The sequence below is a fragment of the Leptodactylus fuscus genome, chromosome 1 (genome assembly GCF_031893055.1).
Source record: "Leptodactylus fuscus isolate aLepFus1 chromosome 1, aLepFus1.hap2, whole genome shotgun sequence".
Taxonomy (NCBI): Eukaryota; Metazoa; Chordata; class Amphibia; order Anura; family Leptodactylidae; genus Leptodactylus; species Leptodactylus fuscus.
Window position 1 is genome coordinate 151920589 of NC_134265.1, and position 21855 is coordinate 151942443.

At 40.0% G+C, this 21855-nt stretch overlaps 1 protein-coding gene across 1 annotated transcript in view; it reads right to left on the reverse strand.

The window, feature by feature from the left end:
• LOC142209971 (transmembrane channel-like protein 1) overlaps positions 1-21855 on the reverse strand; it is a 70264-nt gene that overhangs the window by 36857 nt on the left and 11552 nt on the right. Inside the window, exons 4-7 of the mRNA XM_075279008.1 lie at positions 19226-19357; positions 10566-10656; positions 6522-6603; positions 2878-2984 (exon numbers count right to left, since the gene is read on the reverse strand). Coding sequence (XP_075135109.1) covers positions 2878-2984; positions 6522-6603; positions 10566-10656; positions 19226-19357 — 412 coding nt within the window. The remainder of the gene's footprint in view (positions 1-2877; positions 2985-6521; positions 6604-10565; positions 10657-19225; positions 19358-21855) is intronic.

The window sequence follows — 21855 nt, forward strand, 5'->3', positions numbered from 1 at the left end:
AGGTACATAGGTAGAGTCATAGATACACAGATAAGACATTAGACTGATACGAAAGATAGATAGATAGATAGATAGATAGATAGATAGATAGATAGATAGATAGATAGATAGATAATAGAGATAGATAGATAGATAGATAGATAGATAGATAGATAGATAGATAGATAGATAGATAGATAATAGAGATAGATAGATAGATAGATAGATAGATAGATAGATAGATAGATAGATAGATAGATAGATAGATAGATAGATAGATAGATAGATAGATCCCAGAGGAGATCATTCCCCTCTGAGCTATGACAGTTACCGTATTTTTCGGACTATAATATATCTGAATGTGGGTGGAGGAGTGGGTTTGCAGCATGGCCGCGCTACTGCCACCGCTGGTTTTCTTCAACGGCAGTAGCGCGGCAATCTGCAGGCCCCGGCAGCTAAGACAGTCCCCGGCATCTGCTGTAATAGACCGGCGGATGCCGGGGAGTGTCTTAGCTGCCGGGGCCTGCAGATTGCCGCGCTACTGCCACCGCTGGTTTTCTGCAGCGGCAGGAGTGTGACAATACTGCAGGCCCCGGCAACTAAGACACTCCCCGGCATCCGCCGGTCTATTACAGCAGATGCCGGGGACTGTCTTAGCTGCTGGGGCCTGCAGATTGCCACGCTCCTGCCGCTGAAGAAAACCAGCGGTGGCAGTAGCGTGGCCATGCTGCAAATCCGCTCCTCCTCCACAGGTCGCGGCAGTCAGTTAGCCCCCCCCACCGGCCCCATACCTTTAGTGATGCAGGCCGGCTCCTGCACGGCGAGGCCGCAGGAGCCGACCTGTTCCGATGACAGCCGGGAGCCTAATGAAGGCTCCGAGGCTTGTCATAGATATATATTACTATCTCGGCTGGTCTATGACCCTCCGCGATAGTAATGTATAGAATCTCCCATAGACGGCAATACACTTGTATTGCCGTCTATGGGACTTGCAAACAAATGATTGCAGGTTCAAGCCCCCTAGGCAGGGGATAATAAAATAGTAAAAAAAAAAAAAAAAACAATTAAAAAAAATATAATAAAAAATAAAATAAATAAAAGTTCACCTCCTTTCCCTAGAATACATATAAAAGTATAACATTACTGTGAAACATACACATTAGGAATCCCTGTGTCTGAAAATGCCCGCTCTACTAATATTTTTATGTACAGTGAACGTCAAAATCAAAAGTGCTAAACTGCCGGGTTTTTCTCTCTGTTTTGCCTCTGAATTAAATAAAAGGTGATCTAAGCAATAAACATTTCCCAAAATGGTATATCTAAAAAGTACACCTGGCCCCACAAAAAAACGCCCTATACATCCCCGTACAGCTGCAGGGTCACCTGTCAATGTGGCCTTGCAGCTGTTCCAAAACTACAACTCCCATATATTAAATATTTTACCATTTTTTGCCTGAAAATTTTTTTTCCCTATTTTTCTCCTCTAAAACCTGTGCGTCTTATAGTCCGAAAAATACGGTATATGTGCCGTGGCAGTTTCCTTCTATTGGACATATACCTAAGAATAACTAATGTAAGACAGCGACAGGGTAGAATCTGAAACTATTTCAAAATTCTACAAATTTCTAGGAACAATTGGCAACTTAAGGAAAATGAACACATGTATGTGTTTTAGGATTATTTTTATTCATTCTCAGGTGAAGAATTAAGATTACATATTGTATGTACTTACAGAGTACTCATTAAAAGCTAAAGTATCCAACATGCCAATAGAACATGGTGGGCATCTCCAAGGGCATGACTTCTAGTGTCAAGTCTGAGAACATGAATCAAGTTTCATATGCTTTATATGTCTGATGTGTTTTGGAAATACTAATTTTTCCTACAACTCTGAGACAAAGGACTTTGAATCCAAGATGGAGCTTGCCATGCCTCATGGTGGAATTCTTCAGGTCAGAGGAGGTGGTGCCCAGCTGGATATCAGAGGTCTGAAGCCAATGAGAGATGGACAACACTCAGGAATTCTAAAGGATGCATTAACCCCTCCTTTCTTTGTCTCTTAAGTGTGTGTACTTTCAATAAAGAGTCAGTTGTGCTGAGCTGGGCTAAGGGGCTAGCATGGCTGATTTGATACGGAACTCTGTGTCTGTCTCATTATTAGCGATTTGTGCACAAACATGCTCATTTAATTTGGACTGACTGATTGATCCATGATATAGTCAATTCAACTACGACACTAGTACTACCCTTCTAGTACTGCTTCCTACCATCAAGGGCGCGGGAAATGCAGTTTTAACTGTAATATATCTGTTTTCCCTATCAATACTAGTCCTCCTGATGAGCTAATTACACTAGACCCTTAGCAAAACGCATTGAGGATATAGGTCTACTTACCTAGGATTATTACAGCATGTATACCTCTCTTGGCATGCTACAGAGCATAGGACTATTGGCATTATGGGCTGTTTAATGCTTTAAGCCTGCACCAGTAGATCCTGGATATTCACCCTCTATCTTGAACTGTCCATAGGGGGTCAAATAATTGAGGGGCTTCTTGCAAAGGGACCTATATAGTCCTTGCTCACTTTTAGTTGTTTATGATTTAGTAGATATCTATGTTCTGACCCTCTTATACTTGGGGGCCAGATACCTGGAAAACATTATACTTGGGAGAGTAACTGTATAGTTGGGGCTAGAGCTTTATATATTGCTCATCCTTGTATCATGAAGTTACTCCCATACTACAATTTTATCTTTATTTTGGGCACTATTTGTGGGGATATTTTAATAATAATTTTATTAAAAGTTAAGTTTTACAATTACTCCTTCAGTGAAATCATAAATCTGCGTAACTACCCGTCAGCGACATTATGCCAATAGAACAGTTGAAAACAATACCTCAGGCATCATGACTAGACCGAATGTCAGTCCAAAGAGTATCATATTGATTCCATACATCCATCGTAGAAAGATGAAATAAGACGCGACTGAAGAGCCAAAGTGACCTAGATATGGAAGAATATAGTATAATTATAGTTGTCTTAATAATCATAAAGATTACCATTGTGTCTTGCACAAAACATAGATTATAACTACTTTAGTGCTCAGTAGTCTCTATTTCTGATCCATGCTTATCTATAACTAAAGGCTTTGCCTACAGTGATTTTTAGAGGGTATAAAGTGTAATCATCTCTCACCTTTATCTTGAAGGTCCACGCCACCGTTTTTGAATTTTTCTTCTTTATGGTAATTGCGCTGAGACAGCACAGGGGGCGTGGCCTCTGTGCTATGAGCGCAGCATTCCAGTACCACCTTTATTCTCCTCCTCTTCACTCCTCTTCTTACAGGAGACTACTGCCATTTTGCGGTGGTCTCTTACTCAAGATCATCACAAAATGGCCGATGGACAAGCACAGTCGACTGTTTCATCAGCCATTTTGCCGAAACTGAGATCCTTCCCATCTTCTTCAATAAGTGGCAGTAATGGATGCTTCTTTTTTGAGGATAGTGAAAAAAGAAATGTCCTGCTTTATGTATTCGCAGATTCAGAGAACCCATGGTGTAAGGAATAGAATGATAAACTCCATTGTATCTGACGCTAATCAGTGACCAAATCCTCAATGAAAAGCCACAGCTTACACAGTCGTAATTTAGAGAGGAATTGAGGCAGAAGACCACCTCAAAGTCCTCTTCAAATTCCATTGTGTGAATATACCCTTAGGGTTTGTTGCATTTACTATTGTGTATTAATTAGATGAACAATTTAGTTAAAGGGGTGATCTAATTTTATTCTTTATATAATGAACAGTTATACAATATTCTAATGTACTTTCTGTATCAATTCCTCATGGCTTTCTGGATGTCTGCTTGTTGTACTTTATTGTTAACATCCAGAGGATAAAAATCAGTCCATGGTCATGTAATGAGCACATAGGTGCACTGCTCGCTACAAGTCAGAGTTGTGCTCCTGTTTGTCCATCACATGACCATGTACTGTATGTCACATGACAGAAAGGAGAAATCTAGAAAAACATAAGTAATTGATTCAGAAAGTATATATCAAAGGTTGTGTAACTTTTATATTATAACAATAACACTTATTTGCTAAAACTGGACAATGTCTAATTTATTAGCAGAATTTTATTTATTACATGTGCTATTCTAAGTTAACCCCTTCCTATGTATGTATAAATCCACTGGGGGTCTAAACATGTAATATGCTGTTCTATACAGTAGGCACCCAGCGCTAATGCCTGTAATTGGTGCCCGTACCGATCGCGGGCAGTAACGCCTCTGGCACCTCGTACTGGAGACACCTGGTCGCTGTCATTTTCCCGGCAAGCTCTGGGTCCAAGATCCTGTTGCCAATGGATTCTAATGCATTGCATTAGTGATTAGACACCCTGGGGTTCAGGACCACTAAGGAATCTAATAAATGCATAAAACAATTTGCAAAAGAAAAAAAATTCAAATCACTCCCCTTTCCCTAGAATATAAAAGTACTTAAATACTGTGAAACATATACACATTATGTATTCCTATATCTGAAAATGCCCGGTCTACAAATTGCCATTTTTTCACTGTTTTGCCTCTGATAAAAATTTGAATAAAAAGTGATCAAAGCAAAAGCAATTCCCCATAATGGTATAACTAAAAAGTACACCTGACCCCGCAAAAAAAGACACCCTATACATTCCCGTACACAGAAGTATAAAAAAGATACAGGTGTCAGACTATGGTGACTTTTAGAAAAAAAAAAAAATTTAAGCAATTTTGGATTTTTGTTAAGGGGTTAAAATGTAAATGAAACCATATAAATTTGGTATTCTCAAAATAGCACGGAAACATAGAATACAACTGACATGTCATTTTGGCAGCATAGTGAACACCATAAAAACGAAGGCCATAATAAAGTCGCACAAATGCATTTTTTTATTCAAAACCACCCCATTCTGAATTTTTTTTTCTATCTTCCCAGTACATTGTGCAGAATAATTAACCCCTTCCCAACATGCGCCGTAATAGTACGGCGCATGTCGGGTCTGTAACTATGGCGACCGCCCGAGAGCCGGGCGGCCGCCATAGCTGCCGGGTGTCTACTGCTCCGGACCGATCGGAGGCATTAACCCCTCCGGCGCCGCGGTCAAAGGCGCTGGAGGCGCCATTTTCCCGGCGGCGCATGGCCCCCGCCATTTTGGCCGGGATCGCCGGCTCCTGGAGCATGCTCCAGGGCTGACGTCCCGTTGCCATGACAGCCGGGAGCCTTGTACAGGCTCCCAGGCTTGTCTGCAAATCCTCTCTTTTGCAGGCTGGTCTATGCAGCCTGCAAAAGAAAGGATGCTTTTTTTCAATGCATTGCAATGCATTAGCATTGTAATGCATTGCATTAGTGATCAGACCCCCTGGGGTTCAACACCCCTAGGGGGTCTAATAAATGCAAAAAAAAAATAAAATAAAAAAGTTAAAAAAAATATAAAAAAATATAAAAAGAATTAAAAGTTCAAATCACCCCCCTTTCCCTAGAACACATATAAAAGTAGTTAAAAACTGTGAAACATATACATGTTAGGTATCCCCGCGTCCGAAATCGCCTGCTCTACAAATCTATAAAAATATTTTTCCTGTTCGGTAAACGCCGTAGCGGGAAAAATAGTCGAAAGTGCCAAACTGCCGTTTTTTCACTGTTTTGATTCTGATATAAATTTGAATAAAAAGTGATCAAAGCAATAACATTTCCCGAAAATGGTAAAAATAAAAAGTACACCCGGCCCCGCAAAAAAAGACGCCCTATGCATCCCCGTACACTTACGTATAAAAAAGTTACGGCCGTCGGAATATGGCGACTTTTAGAAAAAAAAATTTTTAACACAGTTTTGGAATTTTTTTTAGGGGTCAAAATGTAAATAAAACCATATAAATTTGGTATCCCTGGAACCGTACCGAAACACAGAATATAGGGGACATGTCATTTTGGCTGCACAGTGAATGCCGTAAAACCAAAGCCTGTAAGAAAGTCGCAGAAATGCATATTTTTCTTCAAATCCACCCCATTCTGAATTTTTTTCCTGCTTCCCAGTACATTATATAGAATAATTAATGGTAGCATCATGAAGAAAAATTTGTCCCACAAAAATTAAGACCTCATATGGCTCTGGGAGCAGAGAAATAAAAAAGTTATGGGGTTTAGAAGGAGGGGAGTCAAAAACGAAAAACGAAAATCAAAAAATGGCGGAAGGGGTTAATGGCAGCATCATGAAATAAAATTTTTCCCACAAACATTAAGACCTCATATGGCTCTGGGAGCGGAGAAATAAAAAAGTTGTAGGGTTTGGAGGGGGTGGGGAAGTCTAAAATGAAAAATCGAAAAATGCCCGCAGTGGGAAGGGGTTAATATGGATAACTTGTCACATGCTATTTTGGTGCATTTTTTAAACAAATGCAGATTATGGTTTTGAAAAACACTGCAAGTGTGAAGTAACCCTAGAAGTTACTATAAATTCAGGTTTACATTGACTCTTTTGGCATACAGTTAACATACTTACTTTCAATTTCCTTAATTTTCATTTCCCATGGTATGCATGCAGTTCTGAAATTTTCAAAATCTCTTTGAAACTTCATCCATTTCTAGAAAAGGAAATGCATTTTTTATTACATGAATTATTACTAGTATTGCTACAGATTGTCAAATCTGTTCTCAAAACATTATATATTGTGTTTCTTTAACCGTACTTAAATGGTTCTATTAGCGTACTATAAACTCCTTCCTGCCACAGGGAGTTTTCATGTTTGTATGTTTTTATTTTTCCACTTGTTTTCTGTGAGATTACACCATTTTGTAATTTCTTTTTTGAGGCAGATATAGGGATAGATAGGTCAGAGGAAGGTCAGGCTATAATGGTGAATGGAGAAGAGGATTGTGATGGGGGAATTTAAACAGTTGACGGGGAGATCCATGTATTACAACTGAACAGTTTTGATAAATCTGGGCATAAAACTTCAAGAATTCACATTTCTGGAAATAAATGTGTGAACTTGGATGGCAAGATAAAGTGCATGTTCACAAATGCCAGAAGCCAAGCGGGCAAACTGGAGGAGCATGAGGCCCTGGTTCAAGAGGAACACTTTGATGGTGGTTGAAACATGGCTAGATTCCTCACATGATTGGGCAGTTAATATTCAGAGTTTTAGATGCGTTCGCAAAGAAGGAAGGGAGGTAGAGTATGTGTACATGTCTGAAGTGGCATGAAAGTAAATGTAAAAGAGGTAAATGAGTGTAAAGATTGTGAGGATATGGGATCCTTGTGGATGGAATTGCATAAGGATGTGACCACTGATAAAATACTTTTTGATATAATCTATAGATCCCCCTCCCACAACATAACCCAGGAGTTAGAAGACAGTTGTACAAGCAAATTGAGTAGGCGGCACAGGCGGGTACAGTGATCTTGATTAGCGATGAGCGAGTAGTATTTGATCGAATACTACGGTATTCGAAATATTCGTACTCGATCAAATAATACTCGCTATTCACAGTAAATATTCGATTCAGAGCCAGCGTTGATTGGCCTAATGCTATACAGTGTATAGCATTCGGCAAATCAACGCTGGTTCTGCAGCAGACTCGTCCTTGCTAGTTGGGAGAGCTGGAAGCTTGCTGTTATGAGGGAGCTTACTTTTTCTCATAGGAATGAGTTGACCAGCATTGATTGGCCAGTGTACAGCATTCGACTAATCAACGCTGGTTCTGCCGGAGGCTCGTCTGTGAGGAGGCGGAGTGTAAGATCGGACCACAGCAGTCTCCATTGTGGTCCGATCTTAGACTCTGCCTCCTCACAGATGAGCCTCCGTCAGGATCAGCGTTGATTGGCCGAATGCTGTACACTGGCCAATCAACGCTGGTCAATTCATTCCTATGAGAAAAAGTCAGTATAAGTGGTCAGCTGTAGCCTTTGAGAATTACAACGCGTTTAATAAAATTTGTTAACGGGAAGTAAAATCAGCTAAAATACCTAATGAAATGCAGATGGCTAAGGAAAGCAACACTAACCTTCAAGAATGAAGCACACATTGACCATAATAATTAACAGGGTAAAGTTTTTGGGACCCTTGTGCTTCTGTTTGACCATGAAGACCGGTCTACTATATCTCATGATCTCTCAGGGAATCCACAGCCTTTTTCCAGTTCCAGTGGGTAATGATTTTGTCAGGACACGGAGTCGCCGTGGTCTCCTTGCTGCGCGGCGCCTCCCTGGGAGACGTGTTAAGAGTTCTGTTGGTTGCGCTTAGGTGATTAAGGGTTAAATCTTTTCCCTACTCTCAGTACTCTATGCCATTAGCCATCATTGGTTTTGGGTGTGTTTTTCTCTGCTGCTATTTAAACCCCACCCAGGCTTGTATCCTTGCCAGCCATTCACTTTGTGTTTCCTGGTCTCCTGCTCGGTCAGATATCCTGTCTGTGTCTCTTTCAGTCTGTATATTAGTTGCTGTATACCCGGCTTGTATTTGACTATTCTTTTGTCTTCTGATTCGGCACTTCATTCTGATATCCTGGTTTAACCCTCTTCTTGTCCGACCTCGCCTTCTCTATTGTGTTCTCGCTGGGACTTGTTGTCCTCCCTCTTTCCATGCTATTTTGTCTTTTGTTTTGCATTGCATTTTACACTGTGCTTTCTGCTTAGGTGTGACCCTCATTACTCCAACCCCTAGCACTTTCAGGGCTTCCTCTTCCTTCACCCTAGCTGCCTGGACAGTAGCGTAGGAGTCACGGCAGGCGCACTCCAAGTAGGGAGTGCATTGGTTTGCCTCACCTCAGATATAACAGCATAGTTTTAGCCGCAGGGCCTATGACCCCTTTTTCATTAGTTGCACAGTTTTGCATCCCAGCTGTGTCATCTCGCACCGCCTGACACTGACCCCAATCAGATTTCAGATACAGATTTCCTAATGACAATTAGTTGCTGTAGACCAGAGGTTCCCAAACTTTTTTTCTCGTAGACCACTTTCAAAATTTTACTGGTTTCGGTGAAGCCCCTCTTGCTACATTTCTACCATATTCCATAGTTGGATATTTCCATATAATATCCACGCCAACGTAGACCCCCATTGAGTCTCCCGTGTACTCTTGGGGGTCCACCTGAAGCACTATGGGAATCACTGCTGTAGACAATGAAGGTTTTGTATCAGGATAGGTAGTGGAGTAAGCCATGGGACACCATAGGTGTTCAAGGGTGGTTGATTAGGGAGAATGAGGCCCAGCTTAGCCCATATGGGTAATCAGGGTATAGAAGAAACTGGGTGATATCCAGGGATACAAGGTGGATGTAGTCCAAGGGAAATACAGGGAAAGGGAATACACAGCCCTCTTGTGTGACAAAATCACAGTCCAAACATTTTTATAACAAAAAAGTAACAAAACAAAACAAAAAGCTGGAGCACTCACTCAGTAAACAGTGGAACAGTCGCACAGAACCTCCTTTGTTCCTCCGGCTTGGAACGTGATCACACAAAGAGTCCCGGTAAATATGAGATCCAGCGATATCCACTTTTCCTTAAAATTTTCCTTTTATTGAATCATAATTAAAATTGCAGACATTTAGATGGTACATGGACAAACTGGAATTGAACAGTTCAGTAGCAGACCTGACTGGCAAGCTGACACATTTCGAAACTATCATTTCTTAGTCATAGCTATTAGTTTTGAAACGCTTGCCAGTCAGGTCTGCTACTGAACTGTTCCATTCCAGTTTGTCCATGTACCATCTAAATGTCTGCAATTTTAATTATGATTCAATAAAAGGGAAATTTTAAGGAAAAGTGGATATCGCTGGATCTCATATTTACTGGGACTCTATACAAGGTGGATGACCAGGATGTGGCAATAGTGACCAATGAGAGGGCATCAGGGTTAAGCTTTCAGGAGTTCCAGGCAGTAGACAGTGAGAGGTCATGCCAGGTCTGGAATGTGTTAGGGGAGTCTTTAAGCCCAGTCAGTTTTGTTGAGCATTCAGTGGCACACAGGTCATTTACCTTCCATGGAAGGAGCCTCAACCAACTTTGGGAGCCACCAGCCCACACGGTGGCCACATGGACATCCTTGATGATCAGGTCTCCTGTCATAGCGTTCTCAAATCCACCAGCAATGGCCATCCCACAGTCTCCAGGATTGCCATAGACCATGCCTAATTCTGGCATCTCAGACTGCAGCAGTACATGGAAGGCACCAGGAAGGGTAATTACAATGTATGAGACAAAGCTACAGGTCGGATGTCTTTTGTCTCTATTGAGTTTGCAGAGTCAGGGATGGACAGCACTGGAGGTCAGAGGTGCTCTTTCCAGTTGTAAAATGGCAGCCAGAGAGGGGGGGTGACTGCTCGGTATCAGAAGGCAACAGTGGGAATCTCATGGTAGTAGTGCAGGAGGTGGGAAAATAGAAGCATACAGGGGAGAAAGAACAATGAAGATGCAGAGCTGTTGAATGTGCAGCAATTCACATGCACAACAGGAAGTAGAGAACTAGACAGATAGATAGATAGATAGATAGATAGATAGATAGTGAAATTTTGAACACTTGACTTGTGAATACTTACTTTAAGCATCATGACTTTGTAAGCATAAAACTTTTTCCCCTTTCCTTTTCCGAGTGCTCCTTCAAATTTTTCCACAAATTCCTGAGCTTCCCTAAAATTGAAAAGTAAGATAAACGCATCAGCAGCACAAATCCTTCTCCTTTGCTATTAGTTTGCTAGAATGTAACTGTTGACAAAATTTGTGAGTTTCTGTTCACATTAATCTCATGGTTTCCGGTTACAACGGCACCATGATAGATATCTCTGATCCATTTTCAAATACATATCAACTAATTCGACACACCTATTAGACTTATAAAAAACTTGGTTTCCGTTGAAGTTCCATCATTTTTAAGGGAGCCTTCACATGGAGTTATGCTGCGCTCATTCTGAACGTAGAAACACGTTCAGAATGAGCGCGTAAAAAGCAGCTCCCATTGACTTGAATGGGAGCCAGCATACGTGCGCTACCCATTGAAATCAATGGGAGGCCTTTTTGGTACTTTTCCCTTATCGGTCCATCATCGCAGTTCAGCATCAGCATCGGGACATTCAAGTCAATGGGAGCTGCTTTTTACGCGCTCATTCTGAACGTGTTTTTACGTTCAGAATGAGCGCAGCGTAACTCCGTGTGAAGGCTCCCTTAAAAATGATGGAACTTCAACGGAAACCTGCAGAACGGACTCCCAGGCGCAGATGTGAACGATCCCTGAGAGTGATTTTCTGTAGCAGTGTGTACATGCACATCACGTCATCACTGCAGAACAACAAATCCAGCAGGGGTCACTAAAAAGGTGACACTAGAGTACTGCCGAAATTACCAGATGAGGTTTTTTTTAATACTTTTTCCTACTTTGAGATAATTTGTAGAGAAAAACCTGGAATCCCCTTTAGGCTAAGGCCCGACATAGAGAGCCGCAGCTGAAAAATGTGGTAGAAAAGACAATGGAGAAAAAATGCATCACGTTTTTTCTGCAGTGTTTTTCACAGAAAGTCCACAGTTTTCCTCTGTGAATCGCCTCGGTCAAAGCGTGGGTGCCACCATTTTCCCTGTGATCGCTGGCACCCGGAGTGAGCTCCCTGGCTTGTCATTCTATTGCTTCTATTGCAGGCTACGCTAGGTAGCCTGCAAAAGAAGCCCCAGAATTTTGCAATGTATTGCAATGCATTAGCATTGTAATGCATTGCATTAGTGATCAGACCCCCTGGGGTTCAAGACCCCTAGGGGGTCTAACAAATGCAAAAAAAAAAAAAGTTTTAAAAAAAGTAAAAACAAAATATTAAAAATATTAAAAGTTCAAACCACCCCCTTTCCCTAGAACACATATAAAAGTACTTAAAAACCATAAAACACATACATATTTGGTATCCCTGTACGGTAAATGCCGTAGCAAGAAAAAAAGTCAAAAGTGCCAACTGCCGTTTTTTCACAGTTTTGCCTCTGATAAAAAATATAATAAGTGATCAAAGCAATAGAAATTCCCCAAAATGGTATAACTAAAAAGTACACCCGGCCCCGCAAAAAAAGACACCCTATCCATCCCCGTACATGGAAGTATAAAAAAGTTACGGGTGTCAAAATACTGAGACTTTTAGAAAAAAAAAAAAATGTAAACAGTTTTGGATTTTTGTTAAGGGGTTAAAATGTAAATAAAACCATATAAATGAGGTATCCTCGGACTCATACTGAAACACAGAATACAGAAGACATCATTTTGGCTGCACAGTGAACACCGTAGAACCAAAGCCCGTAAAAAGTCTCTCAAATGCATTTTTTGTTCAAATCCACCCCATTCTGAATTTTCTTGCAGCTTCCCAGTACATTATACAGAACAATTAATGGTAGCATCATAAAGAACAATTTGTCCTGCAAGGAATAAGACCTCATATGGCTCTGAGTGGAAAAAACAGTTATGGTATTTGGAAGGAGGGGAGTCAAAAACGAAAATCAAAATATGCCAGCGGCGGGAAGGGGTTAAAACTATCTAGATGAAATATGACTGCATGATCCACTTTAAGAGTATAGCGATAAAAGATTATTAGCAGACTATTTAAATGTTAAAGGAGTTCTCTACTTTGGATAGTTACAGTCCTATGAAAAAGTTTGGGCACCCCTATTAATCTTAATCATTTTTAGTTCTAAATATTTTGGTGTTTGCAGCAGCCATTTCAGTTTTATATATCTAATAACTGATGGACACAGTAATATTTCAGGATTGAAATGAGGTTTATTGTACTAACAGAAAATGTGCAATATGCATTAAACCAAAATTTGACCAGTGCAAAAGTATGGGCACCTCAACAGAAAAGTGACTTTAATATTTAGTAGATCCTCCTTTTGCAAAGAAAACAGCCTCTAGTCGCTTCCTGTAGCTTTTAATCAGTTCCTGGATCCTGGATGAAAGGATTTTGGACCATTCCTCTTTACAAAACAATTCAAGTTCAGTTAAGTTTGATAGTCGCCGAGCATGGACAGCCCGCTTCCAATCATCCCACAGATGTTCAATGATATTCAGGTCTGGGGACTGGGATGGCCATTCCAGAACATTGTACTTGTTCCTCTGCATGAATGCCTGAGTCGATTTGGAGCGGTGTTTTGGATCATTGTCTTGCTGAAATATCTATCCCCGGCGTAACTTCAACTTCGTCACTGATTCTTGAACATTATTCTCAAGAATCTGCTGATACTGAGTGGAATCCATGCGGCCCACAACTTTAACAAGATTCCCGGTGCCGGCATTGGCCACACAGCCCCAAAGCATGATGGAACCTCCACCAAATTTTACAGTGGGTAGCATGTGTTTTTCTTGGAATGCTGTTTTTTTTTTGGACGCCATGCATAACGCCTTTTTGTATGACCAAACAACTCAATCTTTGTTTCAACAGTCCACAGGCTTGTCCAAATGTGCTTTTACATACCTAAGGGGGCTCTGTTTGTGGCGTGGTTGCAGAAACAGCTTCTTTCTCATCAATCTCCCATACAGCTTCTATTTGTGCAAAGTGCGCTGTATAGTTGACCGATGCACAGTGACACCATCTGCAGCAAGATGATGCTGCAGCTCTTTGGAGGTGGTCTGTGGATTGTCCTTGACTGTTCTCACCATTCTTCTTCTCTGCCTTTCTGATATTTTTCTTGTGTATACAAAAATTTGTTGTATCAGCTCACCCTATGTAGATCCAATAGTAGTCCTATAGGGGCTCGGCATGCAGGTGAACTTTGTCCTGCTGATGATATTCCCAATGTAGCGATAAAATATGCCAGCTGCTTCCAAGGACAATGATGAAGATTGAATTTTCCGCAGTTTAAAACTTAACTTTTATTCTCATTCTTCGGTAAAATAGTTACATAGTAACTGAAGTCATGCCTTAGTGTGTACCAAGCGACGCGTTTCGGGACGATATGTCCCTTCGTCTGGCTCGACTTACTGCACAACTGAGGTGCTTAAAAACAAAGCTGAGTGACATAACTCCTCCCTCTCATTGAAATTTTAACCCCATAAGCATATATATATTAAATTCATTATAGGTTTAACAATATTAAATACAACACATATAATCATGCTTAATACTAACAATCATAAACATATACCATGGGTTATATTCAAAAAACATATAAATGTATACACCATTAGAAATTCAAAAAAACTGCGTATAATCTGCAGTGTGAACTCCGTCAACTCACCAGCAAGTTTTAAATTTATTCATATACTAATAAATATGAAACCTTTAATCAAATCAGATTATATAGATCCGTATATCCATGAACAATCACCCAGATTGTTACATACCTCACGTATGATATATCATTATATAAGTGTTGTTCCGCTATTGCGCTGTTGCCTGAGTATGTTTAACTTGCAGTCTCGCGATATATCATAGTCACGTGACTGTTAGCCGGCTAATGCAGTCACATGATCGGAACAACAGCTAAATCAAATACATTAAAGGAAGAAGGAAAAACAGATCCAAATCTTCAAAATACACCATAAAAGGTAAGTATATAATATATTAAACCCTAACTAGATCCTAAGATTGTTGTGTGTGTATATATATATGTGTACTAACAACAACACCACTCTGATGACACTAACTTAATGGGTCTAGATCAATATTGACTCCGATTAATAAATGTATGACAAGTCTGATCTGATGTTTAGACCATTAGGGGAGCGTGTGTTGAGAGTTTTTATCCAATACGCTTCTCTAATTAAAACTTTTTTTTGCCAGTCGCCTCCCCGATGGAGGCGTACAACTTTTTTTATGGCATAAAACCTCAATTTAGAGATGTCACCTCTATGTACTGTCAAAAAATGACGTGCAGCTCCCGAGACATTGTCATGATTACTATTGATGTTGGTAATGTGTTACGACAAACGTTTTTTTAATTGTCGGATAGTACATCCGACATATTTCAGATGACATTCAACACATTCAATGATATACACAACGTGGTCACTTGAACAATTTAAAAAGGATTTGATGGGATACTTACAAGTATTGTCAAAATTAGTAAATGATATGGTTTTTTTGACATACTGACATAGGTTGCACCTTGTGGTGCCACACTTATAAAAACCATGTAAATCGAGCCAAGTGGTAGATCTGTCTTTTTCACTAGTATAAAGACTAGGTGACAAATAGTCACCCAAGCTTTGTCCTCGTTTTGCTACCACTTGCACCCCTGCACTAAGAATTTTTTTAGTTATCTCATCTTGTGTCAAAACAGGTAAATTTTTCATAATGATATGTTTGATCTCAGAAAACTGGTTTGAAAACGGTGTGGTGAACACAATTTTGTCCAATTTATTATTCATATTTTTATTAGAGTTTTGTAACAAAGACTCTCTATTTTTTTGGTCCACTATATTTGAGGCTCATCTAAGGCTCCAATTGGGGTATCCCCTCTGTTGTAATTTGTTTAATGTAATATGTTTCTGTATTTGATATTCTATGGGGTTGGAGCAAGCTCTCCGTGTGCGGAGAAGTTCCCCCACTGGCACAGACTTAAGTGTGTGGGCTGGATGTGAACTTGTAGCCATAAGAATGTTATTGCCAGCAGAGGCTTTACGGTATAATGAAGTCTCCACTATACCTAACTCAGAATTGCCTTTCAATGTAATATCCAAAAATGATGTTGTAACCGGATCAAAAGTATATGTAAACTTCAAGTTGATATTGTTTGTATTGAGATATGATAAAAAATGTTCAATATCAGATTGACTACCTTCCCACACCACCAAAACGTCATCTATATATCTCCCATACCACACGATGTTGCCATGATATGGGTTATTAACTGAAAAAACAAATTCTTCCTCCCACCACGAAAGAAAAAGATTCGCAATGGAAGGTGAAAAGACAGTTTTAGAGTCTCGAAGAAAACCCGGCGTTCGCTGTACCAACGGCTGCAAAAGTGAATCTAACCAGGTACACAATTTTTCATTTATAGAGCCTATACCGGCTACTATTGGGCGCAGGAGGGGAGGAAACCTCTCTTTATGGGTTTTAGGGACTCCATGCAGTATAGGCATGATTGGATTTTGTGGAACTAGATGTTTAGATTGGGAGTCGGAGAATATACCTAATGTTATACCTTTAGCTACAAGTTGTTGTAATTTAGCCAATATTGTGGGTGTCGGATCTCTATCAAGTGGTCTATACGTGTTACTATCACTTAATATTAAAAGACATCCTTCACGATAGTCATTACTATTCATAATGACGGTTTTGCCGTCTTTATCCGACTGTTTAATGACTATATCTTTATGTTTTTTTAGGTTTTGTAACATCTGAAATTCATTTTTGGATAAATTAGATTTAATGTGACTAGAATGCATTTTCATCTTAAGAATTTCAAGATCCGACTCTACTGCTAACTGAAATTGGCTATAGGATTGTGCCCGGGACCCTATTGGATAGAAACTAGGGTTGGACCCCACAGTTCCTACGTTATGAACTGAGGCATCATTGTAACTCCCACTTTCATCGGATAAATGTGACAAATTCAATAAAGCTACCTGTTCTTTGAACATCAAACCCGTGTATTCATTGACAATGTTATTCCTCATATCAAAGAACGACCTGTTATTAGTTGAATTCTGATTTATATCCGCAAAAAAATGTCGTTTTACAGTCAAAAGTCTCACAAATTTATTGACATCCAAAAGAGTGGAAAAAATATCAAAATTCCGAGTAGGGACAAATTTTAAACCTTTAGATAGAATTTTGAGTTCGAGTTCCGAAAAAGAGAAAGATGACAAATTCAATACCGTATCTTTAAAGCTATCATCTACTGTTGATTCAGATGTCAATATTTGTTTGACCTGGTGAAGTAGCGATTTCCTTGTCGAATGTTTACGTCCTGCTCTCCTTGTCCGTTTTTTGAAAATTGGAGATTAGATTTCCTTCCTTGATAACGGGCTGGAGTAGTCGTATAATCTTGACCATCAGATACAGTGGTACTGCTACTATCGTTATAAACAGAGTTATCCGATCCTAGTTCTGATGAACTGAAAGACACTCGGCGTTGCCAATTCTTCTGTGATGATCTATTTGAATTTTTCTTTTTATTTTTGAGTATGGATCTCAATGCATTGCCGGTATTTCTCTGTGGGTATACATAACCCGTAGTATAGTCCTGGGTGTCTCTAGAGAACTTCTTTTTTTTAATAGACATGATTTGTTGTTCCGTATTATCCAGTTTTTTTTTTGGATGCTATCCCGTATACTATTATAATTAATCTCTTTTTCAAAAGATTGCATTTGTGTAGACAAAGTAGCAAGATCATTTTTAATTTGTTCCAACTTAACTTTCTCTTGTTCTACAATCAAATTCATTAAACAAAAGGAACAATCTGACAAAATGGAATTCCAAGCTACCATGAATTGATCATTATAGATGGTGGTAGGTAGTTTTCTAAGACGTAAGCCTCTAGGAACCATTTGAAATTGGATGTATTTCTCAAGTGTTATACAATCCCAAGACACTCGTAGTTCTTGACTCATTAGACGTTCCCACTTGTGCATCACCTGTTTCAGATCAGTGTTAGTTTTACTCATTGCCGTGGCTTCAGTATCAAAAACGGTAGCTATTTTAGCTGCTCGATCTGTATGTGTAACATTAGATGCTGTATGTTGAACCTTGTTCACACATGCTGGAATATTGATAGATAAAGAACTTTCCATACTGTTGGGAGCACGATACTAAGTTCAACAGTCAAATATGTATACAAAAATTTGTTGTATCAGCTCACCCTATGTAGATCCAATAGTAGTCCTATAGGGGCTCGGCATGCAGGTGAACTTTTGCGCTGTATTGTTACCGATGCACAGTGACACCATCTGCAGCAAGATGATGCTGCAGCTCTTTGGAGGTGGTCTGTGGATTGTCCTTGACTGTTCTCACCATTCTTCTTCTCTGCCTTTCTGATATTTTTCTTGGCCTGCCACTTCTGGGCTTAACAAGAACTGTCCCTGTGGTCTTCCATTTCCTTACTATGTTCCTCACAGTTGAAACTGACAGATTAAATCTCTGAGACAACTTTTTGTATTCTGCCCATGAACAACTATGTGGGCTGTCCATGCTCGGCGACCATCAAACTTAACTGAACTTGAATTGTTTTGTAAAGAGGAATGGTCCAAAATCCCTTCATCCAGGATCCAGGATCCAGGAACTGATTAAAAGCTACAGGAAGCAACTAGAGGCTGTTATCTCTGCAAAAGGAGGATCTACTAAATATTAATGTCACTTTTCTGTTGAGGTGCCCATACTTTTGCACCGGTCAAATTTTGGTTTAATGCATATTGCACATTTTCTGTTAGTACAATAAACCTCATTTCAATCCTGAAATATTACTGTGTCCATCAGTTATTAGATATATCAAACTGAAATGGCTGCTGCAAACACCAAAATATTTAGAACTAAAAATGATTAAAATTAATAGGGGTGCCCAAACTTTTTCATAGGACTGTAGTTCTTCCTTGTTTGAAGAAACCCTTGACAATAAACTGATGATAAATAGTTTCCCTTTTTGTAATCCGAGTGATTAGCTATAATCTATGGGAAAACCTTGCAGTAAGGCCAGGGTCCCACGCTCCAGAAATGCCGCAATTTGCCTGCAGCGCAAATGTGGCAGTAAAAAACGCGGCGTTATATAGTACAGGCAAAGTGGATGTGATTCATACAAATCCCTTGCCCACTTTTCTTTTAAAACCGCAGTGTGGACACGTTACGATTTTCAAAACCAGCACGGTTTTGGAAATCGCAGCATGTTAATTATATCTACGGAAATGCCAGCGGCTTTCCCATAGATACAATGGTAACAGAAAGTCCGCAGAGGAAAACTCTGAACTTTCTGCTCAAAGCGCTGCGGGAAGTCCCATGGTTTTTCTCACTGCGCTTTAGAGCTGCGGAACATCCCATGGAGCCTTAGCCTAAAAGTTCAGTTCCCTGCAGCGCCACCACAGGGAAAAATGAAGCAGTACGCAGTGTTCACTAGTATCAATGGATTGATGCAGGACAGGACAGCTAATCCAGAGCGGGTGATAATCTTTTGTACTGTAACTACTCTCCTGTCTACCCTACAGATGACAATATTCAACAGAATTAGCTCAGAATTTCTAAACTGGGTATATGAAGAAAAGTTCTCTAAATGAAACAGCCATTTTAATGCAATTCTTACTTTAGGACTTCAAGCTTTTGTTTCATTTTCCATGGTTTATTCCTTATAGTGGCGATCAGTTTCTTTTTCTCTTCCACTGCTTCTTTTAGCTTGTCCATTTCCTCTTCTGTTATGGCATCTTCATCATCAGACCTACATAAGAATAGTAAAAATGTTTTGTTGTGAACTAATTAACAGCATCATTAGCTAATGAATACTAGGTTCACACAGGCATTCCCTCCCAGATTCTGCTTAGGGTAAGTTCAGACGGGGTTTTTTGGACCGGAACCTGAGGCGGAGGCAGTCGAGCGCTCAGCTCCGGATTAGGCCCAATAAATGGGCCTAGTCGGGAGTGTCTTCAGGCCGAATCGCGAGGCAAAACGGCCTGAAGAATCAAGCCGGCTCCCGGAAAAAAAACACCTGAACGGCTCCCATTGATTTCAATGGGAACCGTCTTTTTGGTCATGATTTTGAGGAGATACGGACTCAAAATCCTGACCCAAAAACCCTGTGTGAATTTACCCTTAAAAGGACTGAAACCTGAATGCTAGTGTGAACTTAGCGTATAACCGGTTTATCATATACTGCAGGCATTTACTGGGCTTAATAACAATAATGTTATTAAAATTTTTTTAAAGTTTACATCAGAGAAATGTGGCATAGAACATGGAGATTAGCAATATAGAACCATTACAAAGACAACGATTTATACAATGAGAGTATGCGGTACTAATCTTCCTGAGCTGCTAGAATATCTCCTTGAAAAGTATGAAGAGCTGGGGCCCACACGGTGGCTCAGTGGTTAGCACTGCAGCCTTGCAGCGCTGGAATCCTTGGTTCAAATCCCACCAAGGGCAAAAAAACATCTGCAAGGAGTTTGTCTGTTCTCCCCGTATTTGCATGGATTTCCATTCCATATTCCAAAAACATACTGATAGGGAAAAATGTACATTGTGGGCTCACAATCTACATTTAAAAAAAAAAAAAGAAAAGAAAAGCGTGAGGAGCTGAGAAGCAGTGAAAGGACGAGTTGTACATGCTTGCAAAGGTACACTACCGTTCAAAAGTTTGGGGTCACCCAGACAATTTTGTGTTTTCCATGAAAACTCACACTTTAATTTGTCAAATGAGTTGAAAATGAATAGAAAATATAGACAAGACATTGACAAGGTTAGAAGTGAATTTTATTTGAAATAACAGCATTGCAGACCTTTGGAATTCTAGCTGTTAATTTGCTGAGGTGATCTGGAGAAATTTCACAAGTTGAATTGGCTTGATGGCCACTTTTTGCGCACCATACGGTGAAGCTGCTCCCACAACAGCTCAATGGGGTTCAAATCTGGTGACTGCGCTGGTGACTGCGCTGGCCACTCCATTACAGATAGAATACCAGCTGCCTGATTCTTCCCTAACTAGTTCTTGCATAATTTGGAGGTGGCTTTGGGTCATTGTCCTGTTATAGGATGAAATTGGCTCCAATCAAGCGCTGTCCACAGGGTATGGCATGGCATTGCAAAATGGAGTGATTTCATTTCTAAGAACAAGAATAGACTTTCGATTTTCACATGAAAGTTCTCTTTTTCTGGCCATCTTGAGAGTTAAATCGAACTTATAAATGTAATGCTCCAGATTCTCAACTAGCTCAAAGGAAGGTCAGTTTTATAGAAACTGTTCTCAGCTGTGCTAACATACTTGCACAAGGCTTTTCAAGGGTTTTCTAAACATCCATTAGCCTTCTTACACAGTTAGCAAAGACAAAGTACCATTAGAACACTGGAGTGATGGTTGCTGGAAATGGGCGTCTATACACCTATGTAGATATTGCATTAAAAACCAGACGTTTGTAGCTAGAATAGTCATTTCCAACATTAACAATGTATAGAGTGTATTTCTGATCCATTTAATGTTCTCTTCATTGAAAAAAACTGTGCTTTTCTTTCAAAAATAAGGAAATTTCTAAGTGACCCTAAACTTTTGAATGATAGTGTATAATAAAAAGAATTTGGGGCAGATATTCTCAATATTATTTAGACTCTTATTTAGCAGAGCCTCATAGGGATTCTTCTTTATATCGAAGCCTATGACTCATTGTATGAGGTGATAAATTTGTATCCATATCCTTTTAAGGTCAAGGCCTCAACTTTTGAAAATGCATTTTTGGGAGAAAAAAAACCTGTGTGTCACATTACCTGCAAAGAGGATTGGATTCACTGCAGCTCGCTTGATGGGATCTTAGTCTAAATGCATTTTACTGTCTAAACAAGTTATCCTTTAACCATAGAATAGGAGATAACTTACAAATTGGTTGAGGGCCAAGTGCTCAGACCCCCACTCATCAGAAGAACGGAGGACATTTGTCTCCTGCACTGAATTAATTTCAATCAGAGAGCCAAAGATAGCGCAGTGTTGTTCTTTGCCTATGTTTAGCTCTCCTGCTGAAATTAATGCAGTGATGCCCATACTGACCGACCAACACTCCATTCAGAATAGGGGACACCCAATAATCTGCAACATGGATAGTTGATAACCTGTTAAGATGGGAAATCCTATTGACTTTCCCGTTATGTGCCCCGGGTCAAGAGCTATCGGTGCTGTTACTGATTGGTCTTCACTGTCAGAAGGGCGTTCCTGACAGTGTAACTTCCATGACG